Source organism: Tachypleus tridentatus, chromosome 8 (assembly GCF_004210375.1).
Source record: "Tachypleus tridentatus isolate NWPU-2018 chromosome 8, ASM421037v1, whole genome shotgun sequence".
Classification (NCBI taxonomy): domain Eukaryota; kingdom Metazoa; phylum Arthropoda; class Merostomata; order Xiphosura; family Limulidae; genus Tachypleus; species Tachypleus tridentatus.
In genome coordinates this window covers 39,562,729-39,575,805 of record NC_134832.1, presented here as the reverse complement: position 1 = coordinate 39,575,805, position 13,077 = coordinate 39,562,729, and the positions used below count along the sequence as shown (strand labels likewise).

General features: G+C 31.4%; 1 protein-coding gene across 5 annotated transcripts in view; it reads right to left on the bottom strand.

Moving 5' to 3' along the window:
- The window catches only part of inaE (inactivation no afterpotential E), a 130,125-nt gene that overhangs the window by 82,635 nt on the left and 34,413 nt on the right, over positions 1-13,077 (bottom strand). For all 5 annotated transcript variants that reach the window (XM_076448352.1, XM_076448350.1, XM_076448353.1 and 2 more), the window contains 3 exons: positions 11,471-11,682; positions 3,434-3,535; positions 776-953 (listed from right to left, as the gene is read on the bottom strand). In XM_076448352.1, the coding sequence (XP_076304467.1) occupies positions 776-953; positions 3,434-3,535; positions 11,471-11,682 (492 nt within the window). The remainder of the gene's footprint in view (positions 1-775; positions 954-3,433; positions 3,536-11,470; positions 11,683-13,077) is intronic.

Here is a 13,077-nt window from a genome sequence, read left to right as displayed (position 1 = left end):
AACACTAATTTCCATCCATCTCGTTACTGATTTTAATAAATCGATAAATTCATTTAAAACCTAGTTGCTGGAGTGAATAGTGACATAAGAGTTGTTCTTTTAAAAATACATACATTAAAGTTGTTTGTACACTAAACACATACGCCACAGTTGCTTATACAACTAAACAAACACGTCACAGTTGCTTTACATTAAACACATACATATCACAATTGCTTGTACACTAAACACACACATCGCAATTGTTTGTAAATTTGCAAATAAAATATACAAATAAAGAAAGAATCGTCAGTTGGTAATTTGCAATGTTGATCAAGTGTCTTTTTTTATTGTTTGGCACCTTCTTATCTATAGTTCGTCTTTACTCAGAGCTCTTAAATCGAGAAATAACAAAATACAAAATAAATCATGTCTACGAGGGCGCTTTTCTTCGACTGGTAATGTACAAAGAAACACTGCAAACAAAAACTTCTTGAGAAGAAGAAAAGGATGTTGTTGTTACTCGCGTTTTAGTAGTTTAGGTTCGTAAATTACCGCTGGCCAAATATGAAACTGAAATAAAATAACTGAACTCAGAATCACTGCCTATCCTATCAACCTGATAAATGCAATATGCAAAAATCTGTTTTAAAACATTTTATTCGCTATTTGTACAAATGGCCTTGTTTTAACGTAAGGTATTAGTCTAAACATAAGAAAAATTTCAGTTTTCTAAAGACCACTAAGCCTTTGTACAACAATATAAATTAAAACAGAACAACATTAAAATAATCACCTGTGTCTCCAGTTGCGATGAGAGCTTCCTGATCGCTTGTATCTGTACTTAGATCTGTCTTCTCGAAGACTCCTTTGATACCTTTTCATCTTTACCCAAGATCTACCAGCTGCATCAAACGTACACCAGATGGTGATAACGACACTCAACAGAACACACCAGTTACAGATCACGATACCTGCACAGAAATTATATTTCACTGTATTACTAAACAAAACCATAACTGAATATCCTACCTGCACGATAATGTTACTGTATTACTTAATACTTAAACATTATACTGTAAATGAATCAATTACAGAACGACAATACCTTTAAAGTAATAATAATATCTGGTCATTAAACAGTCATAATTTAGTTGAATGTCAAAAAGTCATGTCCAGGTAGAGGCCATAGATATGGTTAGAGAATAATAATTTGTTTAAACATTTAACAAGGACACACAACTTACAAAGTGAGATTTGTTGTTACTAAATAAGGTTAGGTGAGCCGAACAGCCCTTTCAGCGCACAGTACCTGCATGTTAAGATTTATTGTTGTTATATATTTTAAATGAATGGAAAGTTCACTGCAAACACAAATAACGCGTCACAAAGTTATGATTAGTCAGTCACCTGTTACTCTAGGATGTCATTGTAAAATTTGTACTTTCTCGCAGCTATAGATAATTCAGATTATCCTTTGTGTAAGTTCTGAGAATGCTTTAACATACTTATGACTGTGATTAAAATATCACAAATGACAATTTTTTTACGCACAATAAAAAACGAAAGTAAAAGTATACCCGACTAGTTTTGTCTTATAAAATAAAGCTATTCTTGACCATGAATACTTGATACGCTAAAACTTGTCGTAATTCCTTTTGCTTTATTTGTATTTTGCAGTTATTGTTTTATTTTATGTTCAAAAACTTAAATGTAATATTATTCCTTGATTTTTTAGCAGTGTAGTGAGCAAAAAGAAATCAACATACCAAATACCAAACTAAAAGATTAGAAATAAATCTTCAAACAAAAAATAAAAAGTAAAAAATTATAAAGTTGTTCGTAGCTACAGAACAGGATACCAATGCTCTGCCCACAGCGAGTATCGAAATCTGATTGCTACGATGGTAAGTCCGCAGACATATCGTTATGCCACTGTGTGTGTGGGGGAGGGGGGAGGGGAGGTGAAACTAAAAATAATCTTAATTTACAAAATAATTAAGATTAATTAATAGCTCTAAACCAAGTAATTAAAACTCATTATACAACACCTAGCGTTTCAATTAGTAGCACTGAATTTTTTAAAAGAAACTACAGAGGAAACTTATCCTCACTTTGGATTCTTGCACAACAGCTATGCTTAATTTATGGAATCCAATCCACATTTACTGCTCAATCCACTGAAGTTTAATTGTCAAAGATACCTCATGTTTAAAACGAGAAAATTAACTTCCAAATACATTATCTTTGCTCATAACTATCGTCAAATACCAAACACAACCTATTCTTTATTATTTGAACATCTTGATGCACGAATGAAATTAAAAAACTACAGCAACTAGATATTCCATACATTTGGTTATCTGTGACCTTCAAATATACACTAGTTAATATATATATATATATATACGTGTGTGTGTGTGTGTGTGTGTAGGAAAGTTGATTTGAAGATAAATTGAACTTTTGTTTTTATTGCTGAAAATTATATATTTTAAATTCACATAATTCTATGCCTTTTAGTAATAAACAATAAAGATATTTTTCGAAAGTTGTTTTAAATTCACAATCAATCATGAACTGCTGAAAACACAATGACTGAGCTTCTAAGCTGACCTTATAGTAACACTAATGCGCCAGAGGTGGGAATCTGAACAAATGATTTTGAGTTCTAGGCTATATATAAGTGCAAGTGACTGGGAAGATTAATGAAATAACCTTCATCCACTCGAGTATATATACATCTATATGTCCATTATATACTTCATACATATTTAAAAGAGAAATATTAATAATGACTGTCACTATGCCACGTCAATAATCCATTTTATTTATAAATATAAATACAAAACAACTGTTTAAAGGTAGAATATGAACATTGGATTACATATTTCAGTATCTGCGTGAAAATTATATTTCAATGTCAAACTTTAATAGCTTAGTCAAACAACCGAGTTAAAACATACCACATATAGACCACAAATTTTGGACATTAATAACAAAGTTTTACTTTATATAATAATTTAGAAGAATACACAAGTTAGAGTTAAACTTAATGACTTAATGATATCGTATTACAAACCATAAATGAGTTGTTATTCAGTGAACTTTGGAGTAAGCTCCAGAAAGGGATATTAATAACAAAGAGAAACATTCATCACATCATATCTAGAGAAAAGTAAACTCAACTTCATAAAATAATTATGTTTGTTTCATTGAGAAGAATATTAAATTATGTTAATCCATTATTTTTGATATAATTTATGGAAATATTTTGTTGAATTTTGTTCACTTACTTAGAATTTTAGTTAGAAACATAGAACAGATTTATTAATAAAATTAATCTATACATATACATATATATACATAGACGCTACTTGTAAAAGTATTTTAGCTAAAAAAAATCAGTACAAACGATTAAACTCGAAATTCTATAATGTCGAAAATTTCTTCGTACCTAAAATGGCTTCTTTAGCAAGATTCATTGGACAGGTATGGTAATGACGGCTGATCCAGACAACTCCTACGATTAACCATGCCACTTCCACCAATAAAATACCTGCATTGACATCCACAATTATATACTTACTCGTAAAAACGGCAAATGTGTCAAAAAATGCAAAAACACGTTAATTAACAAATTACTATAGTTGCTGTCTTTTAATGGACTGTTCTTTCATTCATACGATGTTATTATTATTCTTACATATATTCACTATTATTGCTATATGCATTTCCTATTATTATTACACGCATTCGCCGTTATTATTATTGCTACATGTATTGTTGTACTCCTACTCAACTATTCAGAAACTATTGTAGTTTCAGGAATGTTACCAAATAAGTAATGCTCTTTTATTTTAAGCTTATCATTTGATGAGGACTAGATGATGAATACCAACTACCGATTCGAGAGAAAATCTGCTAATTGTCCATGAGTTGCCGTCTTGGTTTAACAATGATTTCCTTTTCCGCTTCTCCTTAAATTATAAGCTGCTTCATGGGATTTACTGAGCATCTTAGTCTTTATAAGTATCTGTTTACACAATGAACTTTCCGAAAAGAAATAATATAAATGAACATACGTTAAACTAGTATGATCCTATAAATGATAGTAATTGTAGTTTAACCTACCGTTTTTTATATACGTGATATAGATTGTTATAATAATATAAAAAGAAACCACTTATTGCTAGCCCACCAAAGAAATGCGTTTTAATACGTAAAGGATGTTTTTAATAAACTTCTGAAGTTCTCGTTGTTGATAACTTCCAAAACCATTTGAATGTTATACATAAAATATTCTACCTTAAGAAGTAAGTAAAAAAGGATACTGTGAGCAACGGATTTATCCGTCTACTTATCTATCGCAGTTAAAATGAATAATTACTTTAGCAGTTTTTGTCTTAATGCAATTTAAAGTTTATGTTTTGCTCTATTTTAAATATTACACCTATCTTTAGATTTTTTCGCCTCTGCATCGTATCTTTGAGCCATTTTAATTGTCCTAAATCCAAAATACCCATATTTAATTTGACACTTTTATATGAGCTTGATCTAACTTTAAATGCATTCTTATTAAACAACTTTTATGAGCTTCTCAGAGGCAAGTCTAAGGACTTTTTTCACAAGAAGTTTGCAGATTTTCGACCATTCCTTTAAAAGCAAAATTGCTTAAAAATAGCTTAGTATTAAATCTTTTAATCGAATGTAAATAAAATTTCTGGGAACAATATCTGTTTTCACAAAGTAGAATCTTGATTTCATCAGTCTAAGTCAGATAAACCAGCTGCATGTTTCTAAGTGTTGTATTTGACTATAGCACATCAATACTGTAATTAGATATTATTTACATTTTTTTCGTTTTTACCCAATTTCAATAAAATATATCTACGGCTCAACACACAGAGAAAAGTACATTTATTTCCAATTTCATAAGTACGGTCATTATAAAATTCTCATGTTAGTTTATTACCGGATCTAAATGTTCACCTGTGTCGAAAAAGTAATAAGCTGATGGGTTTTTGTTGAGGTAAAAACACTAGATTAATTATTTGTTTTTTAATACACTCATGTATAATATTCTGCTCTTAGTCATTTAATTTATATCTAACACAGAGGTGATAACAAGATATTCTGGAAATAGTCTTTTTGCTTCCGTTGAGTCGTTATTCTAATTTTTATGTTTTTTTTTCTAAATCCTGATATATTATTACAAAACATATTCTTCCTGCTTACCAAAGCACTCAAAATGTAAATTTATTCCTGTATTGTTCAATATAATTTTAAGGACGTTATTTATTTCTTTATAACCTGCCAGTTAATATAGACTGGGTATCTATATTACGTGCACACATTCAGTCAACGATTTGCTAAACATTTTGTAACGAAAGTCAAATTATTTCATAAAAAAACTTTTATCCGTTTGACATAAACTTGAACTTACACATAAAGTGTTTTTTATTTAATAGATATGTTTCAAAATTTAAATTTTTTGTTACGGCTGATCAACCAACTTTATTATTGCTAAATGTGTCATAACATGTATAATTGCGCCGAGGAAAACATTTAAGTTCAAAATGATAAATCCTTCATATGAATACCTGTTGATTGGGCATACTTGGTTAGTTTAGGGATATGTTTAAATTCTGTTTTTCATTTCAGATAACTGTAATTTATGTCACTGATGATGAAATTGATTTGTAATAATTTATTTATTTGTAACAATGATAAAGTATCTAATTCCACTTACTATCTACAAATTTAAGTTTATGCCTTGTCTAAAATAATTAGTAAATCAATCTATTTATTTAAATTAGTAAGAACATAATTATCAGAAGAATGGTTAGTTAACAGTAAGTCGTCGTACATATTGAAATAATGCTTAACTGGTAGTTTAGTGCATCAACCTATGCATTGAAATTACGTTTAACTGCTATTCAAACAAATAATTGTCAGTTGACAAGTAATAACTTAATATATTTACTAAAATCATATTTTGATTTTATATGTAAGGACATCCTCAATTGTTCACCCTATTTTATATTCGTAATTTAGTTAATGAAGCATTGAGTGTTTTTGAAATATATAGTTCCATACTTCCTGTTTATATTTTTAACTGGCCATAAGACTGCAGATATACATCTTTCTGTTTAAAAACCTGTTATTATTTCATTTGTATAATTGATTATTAATCTTATACGGTATATTACTTATTAAACGTTATTGTTATGAAACTCAACAAAATTACGGGGCGTAAGATTCCTTGAACATCGAATTGATTCTTTAATCGCGTGTCTCATAAACGTTTCGTGCAAGTTCCTACATTTTCATATTACAACGTGTTAATAATTAATTTTGGCATCCACTTGAGATTCATTTCTATTTCACTAAAGTTGTATATTTTAAGTCGTATTTAACTGTGTTATTACATAAGTATCTTGTCGTCACTATAGACATTTCAACATCCCACTACTAAAGGATGGTCGAATATCAATTATACAAATTCATCCGCAATTAATGTGTTGCTCATGCATAGTTCTAACATAGTGGATAACAACTTAGTGTTTTCTGAGCTCGTGCATTTTGGAGAGAAGTTATGCTTTTCTCTTCATGTCTGTATATTCATAGCAAAATGTATAAGAAACTATTCTAGCTCCCAGAACCTTTCAGCCAATAGAGTTATTTAAATGTTTTTTGTCCGTATCAGATGTATATAAATACCTACCATATCACAGGATTGATGAAAGACTGAAAAACCTATATTTCGCCAGGATAAAAACGTACAACGAAAATCATTTTGGTAATCTAAAGCTTGCCTCTATAACAGATATAACAGCTGCTGGTGGAACCTACTAGGCTCCCAGTCCTGCTTCACGATAATCTCGAATTGTACATTAACAAAGGATATTGCTTCCAATATAATGAACAGACTCTACTATTTTGAGATGGAAAGGGGAACAATAGAACTGAAGTGATAAGAATTACTGGGAGATAATTAATATAGGAATCGGTGTCTCTCAGTAAGCTAGAAGCAAAACAGTTTAGATTCAAAGAAATAACGAGGTAGTTGAAAATATTTTTGACGGTGAAAATGAGTCTCTTAACCGATTTCCAGGGAGTCTTTCATTCAGATGATTTTGAGATCTATACTAATATCAATGAAGGATGCAATTAGCATATATAGGAAAAACCTGCTTAACCAATTTAGTCAGCTTATAAGTTTATTATATAAAAATAGTGGTTGTCCTAATGCTTACCGTGACAGTTTGTCCTTGATACGGATTAAAACTAAAAATAAGCATGGCAGTAGAAATGCTCGAGATTTCAAGCCAAGTGAATTGTGATGCTAAAAATTTCAAGGCGAACGACAACTCTCATCTATGATGTGTTATTTAGTGGTTAGAACAAATAGCTCGGAATGTTTATTGTAGAAATTATCTCCCTTTCATTTTTTATCAGTAGGTTGCTGTGAATCAGCAAGAGTCAACTTATAGATTTCTAATGAAATGAGTCTTGTAAACAATGCTATATAATCCTCCAAGTTGAGGACAGAAGTGTTGCATAGGCTATGATAAAAGGTTGAATTATATTTTTAAAAAGGATTAATAATGAAGATGAGTTTAAATTACGCATAAAAAATATAATAAAATGTGACTGCCTAAACTAATACACATTTTAATGACTACACAAAAAGGGGTCCCCAGAAGTATTGAATGCTCATTGAAATAACATTTTCATAGACTACGTCTAACAAGATGCCAACACTAAGAAATAAAGGAGTTACACGTAATCCAGTAATTCATTCAATGAGAGATTGAAGTTGACCAAAGGAAATAATAATATTATTTTACGATTAATGTTAGCCAGTCAAAAATAATATAACCAGTGAATGGCAATAATGGTCAGCAACATCACTTGAATGAGCAAGTCAACCATCAAACAAGTAAAAGCTTAAATAAAAGCCTCCAGAATAGTTGCGGGATAATAACTGTCATGTTAAGTTCTGGAATAACATAATCTCTGTAAAATGGCTGGTAAAATTAAAATTTGTGCATTCACTTATGTTTCACCAATTCTATTAAACTATTTGAGTCTCTGACTGTCAAATTTAATTGAGGTCAGCAACTTTTCTAACACAGAACGAAACCCCAGAAGTGGTTCTCTGAAAATGCACAAGTGACCACTACAATTCCTAAAGCACTCAAAAGCAGCTGTTCGTTTGTTTGACATGAAAGGTTTTCAGATGATAAAATACAAACCTAAGACCAAACTGTACTGAAGACTAGTGGACTCTATTAAGTTAACTGAATAATGTAATATAAATGGCATTCTTGCAGTTACAACGTCGGAACTAATTGTACAATCTGGAGAAACAACCGCACTAAACCTGTAGTTAAAACAAAGATTCCTTTGTTTCCTTGGGTTTGTAAGTTAACCTCTCATATTTTGGGGAAAAGTAGACCACTCCAATAATAACGTTATCCCAAATTTATCCTGAACAGAATAACGGAATCTCTGGCATTAGAAAGATAGTAAAACAACAATAACATAACAGAGAAGGGATTCTTAATTTAACATTAAATTCAATATTTATTTATTACTGGCAAAATGATTCAGCTAAGTAACATTTTCAAGTGCCTGGTAAATGTCCAGAGTTTAAAAAATATATACAGTTATTGAATTACCATTTTAGTATCGAACTTTATTGTGCATTATCACCATGAAAACGTCTACATACATTTCAACCTCTCAAAAATGCGATTTAATACATGCCAACATGGATTGTAAGTACTGACATCTTTATAGAATCCATATAATACAGAATCATGAATTATAACCAGTCTCAAGTCCATGATGAATACTATATGAACTACAGAAGGAATAACAGTATGATCCAACAACGATGTGAATAACCATGTAAAAACGGCTCGTTTGGGTTGAGAAAATTTTTTACGTAGAGGAGTTAACAACGTTTCGACCTTCTTCGGTCTTGACGATGACGTTTTTACATATATATTTCTATACAAGTGGGTTTTCTCGACATCACTAATGTGAATAACTATTCTAAAGTGCAGAAGAGACATGCTTTATTCCTGGTAATACTGGTACAGTCAAAGTAGATGGCCAAGCCTATTGATTCTTGTTGTTCACCACTAAGTTCAGTGGGTGTTATCTCACTGTCACTATCATTAATCACAAACTAAAGTGAAACGTATCTCAAACAGTGAGATTACATTTGCTAATTATGTTCCATAATACACGAGAATGGAGACCTCAGGGCATATAGTGAATATATTGATCAGCTTGAAGTTTTAGCTCTGTTTATTAAAGTTCAAATATAATATTAGCAGCAGGCACAAGTATTGTGTAGTTTGTATCATCCACTTTGAATGCTCATTCTTAAAGATCTGGAAACGAAGATATTAACTGCCATTGAAATTTGAGTAAATTGCTTAATTGGAGGCGCAGTACTAATAACATAACAATACTTCGTCAACAAATGCAAACTGGCCAACAATAAATAACAAGGTGCAGAAAGTACCAAACAAAACAATTAATTCAGTTAATCAAATCACCAGAGAACAAACCACGCAATAATCAATCTGGACCTTCTTCAGTAAAATTCAACCCTTGGTACAGCATCCATTTCAAGAATCCCGAATAAAGGATCATGGCTATTATTTGTATCAGTTCTACAGATATTCTTTTATGATTAGTCTGACTTATCCAGAATGTGTGTTAAAGCCATCCGCCTTTAAGCAAGTGAAAAATTCGTAAATATCACTGAGTATATACACAATTTATCATTAATGTTTTTCATGTATCAATACAGAGCTGGCTTATTTAGTTATCTGTATGTATGAGATTAGCCTGTTTTTAAGTTAATATTGAAAACCCCGGAATCTTTTATGAGTAAAATAATTTGGGTAGGGGGAAGTTGGTATGTAAGTAGGAGACATGTTGAAGACATTATTAACTTAATAATTCAGCATTTTGTTTTATTCATGCAAATATTGACAATTATAATTATGGATTTTACAAATATTAGTTTCATTATGTAATATTTTAACATATATTTAAAATATTTGTAAGAAGAAAGATAATTTTTTAAAATTATTCTCACATAAACCTTTTAAATTAAAAGTTTTATTGTTAACAAGTGGACTTATGGGCAAATAATACTGGCTCTAAAATTCGGATAGTGCCATGATTCTCACGAAATGAAATCATACTGAAAAGGCCCGGCATGGCCAGGTGGTTAAGACACTTGACTCGTAAACCGAGGGTCGCTGGTTCGAATCTCCATCACACCAATTATCATAGCCGTGGGGGTGTTATAATGTAACGGTCAATCCCACTATTTGTTAGTAAAAGAGTAGCCCAAGAGTTGGCTATGGATGGTGATGACTAACTGGCTTCTCTCTAGTCTTACCCTGCAAAATTAGGGACGGCTAGCGAAGATAGCCCTCGTGTAGCTTTCCGCGAAATTCAAAACAAACCAAACCACATTGAAAATCAGCTTTGAAGGAGCGTGCATTAGATTTGCCTGACCAGTGGGTATCACATGAAAGACAAACACTGCCGGAGAACAACAACGTTTTTCTTTGCTGTTTGTAACATGTTTTAACTGAATTTAAATCGTATTTTCAATTCATCAAGACATGACATTCAATGTACGCAATCTATGCATAAACAAAGTCACAAAGTGATTCCCATTAAGGAAAGCTTAAATATGATTAAGTCTTAGTCTATTGTGTTTACTTTTCTTACTTAATACACAAATTCGCCATTAATACTGATTTGGATCTTTCCAAGGAATAGTTATATATAGTCTTTGATTATTGGATATGATTTAGCTCAAAAACAGTCAGATGCATTACAATTTTGTAACATTTATTAAATATAAAACGATTTCAAAATATTTATCTCGAGCTTAGATATGATAAACCTTTTATTACACATAATTGAAAAGTGAACAGTTAAGGAACAAATAGTTGGAAAATGAACAGAGTTATCATAGAGATTATGCAACTACATATATTCAATGCTATCAGGGTAGACAAGCCACTTTATGTTTAATTCATCTGTTATACGTACAGGATGTGTCTAACACCTAGTAGATATTCAAAGAACCATATTAGACATGTGGAAGGAATGCATATGCGAATTGTAATGACTATGTGATGATTTCAAACCATGGAATTTCGAATTAAGGAGTTTTCCTGTGAGATAGCAGTACGTATTTGAACTCATGTCCACCTTCCAGAAAGTCTTCAAACACAATCGTGTTTATCCATAGGCGTCTTTTGAACCATGCCACAACTTGGCTATTTTTTTTAAATAAAACTATTTTCAATATCAACCGGAGCATTTTTGTATGCAACTAATGAAAAACGATAATAACCTTACAACTAAACATTTATTTGCGAATTATTGAACAAATAACTCCTGATATACATTTGAACATAATGAAAAATAAAAATATGCTTACCTAGCCGTACGTAAAGCAAGTACTGCATGGACACTCGAGGTCTGTTGTCTAATATGGTGCCTCTCATACTGATCCACGAAATGAATCCTTCCACAATAATACATCCAGTCAGAATAACTATGTAGCCTAAGACATGTTCGTACAGGTCGATCATGCATTGAGACCACTGACCAAAGTCCACCACCGTTAAAATAACGGACAGGACTACCAACCTGTAACAGTGTTTTATATTAGTTAAGTACATAGTTAAGAAACTCAAATCGTCCAACAAAATATTAATTAAGTTTTATAGCAAAATAGAAGATTAAATAATAGTTTGTTGTCCCGAAAAGTGCAAAAATAAGAAAACTAGTCTGCTTTGTTTTTTTAATTTCGCGCAAAGCTAGCCATCCCTAATTTAGCAATGTAAGACTAGAGGGAAGGCAGCTAGTCATTACTACCCACCGCCAACTCTTAAACTACTCTTTACCAACGAATAGTGCGATTGACCGTCACATTACAACGTCCTCATGGCTGAAAGGACGAGCATGATTGGTACGAATAGGATTCAAACCCGCGACGCTTGGATTACGACTCGAGTGCCTCAACCACCTGGTTATGCCGGGCCCTTAAGCATAAGAAAATGTGACCACCCGATTTCAATGGAAATGATCCGCTTATGTGAAGTACATATGACGTTTTACGACAAATATGTATGTGATGGAGGAAAATGGAATTCATTTTCGAATTCAGCGTACAGGAATTACTTTAGGACACATAAACATTTAAAAAAATAAAACCATCGTAGGCCTGTGTAATTAAACAGTGATTTTTTATCTAAAGCTAATGATACACGAACAATGTTTCAAATATGAGGAAACATAATATCTTTACTTCTTATTTGGACTTTTCAAATACTTTTATAAATAGCAAAGTTTTCAATATTCTTACCATCAGAAATAAACCTTTGTCGTCCGATAGAATGATCAACTTCAAAATACACAATTCAGTGAAAAAGTTAAAAATTGTGTTACTCTGAATGACTATAAAATCATTCTGTTTATCGGCTCTTAGAATTTGTAATCTAAAGTAAAAATTGTAAAAATGAATTTATATGAAGATGTATCTCAAAATGGCTGGTATGGGTATTAACACTTTTATTGATAGTGTTCACATTTTCCCTATTAAATGCTAAAAAAGTTTTTATTTTTATTTTCCCTTTTCTTATTTTCGTCTTTCGAAGCTCTACTCAAATAAGTGATTAAGTCTAACAACGCAAAATGCATATTTTATCTTTATGTTCATTGGCCTTAAGATTTTGGCCAGCTGTGTAGATTACAATGACTTGAACCGTTTTTTATAAAACAACCCGCTGGTTATATAGGTTTTTACTGCAGATGATGGTCTTGATCAGGTTGTAAGGGTATTTGATATGTTTATAACATGAATATCACCATACCTTAAGGGTATATCACAGAGCATATTACGCTAAGTATTAAAAAAATTAAAACCTGGACTGCCCATTCAACTTGAAAAAGATACTGCAAGAGATACTTATGATCTGAAACTGCTCAGCTACGTTGACAGTAATCTTGTCCATTGAGTTTAATCAGATATAGCAAAAGACA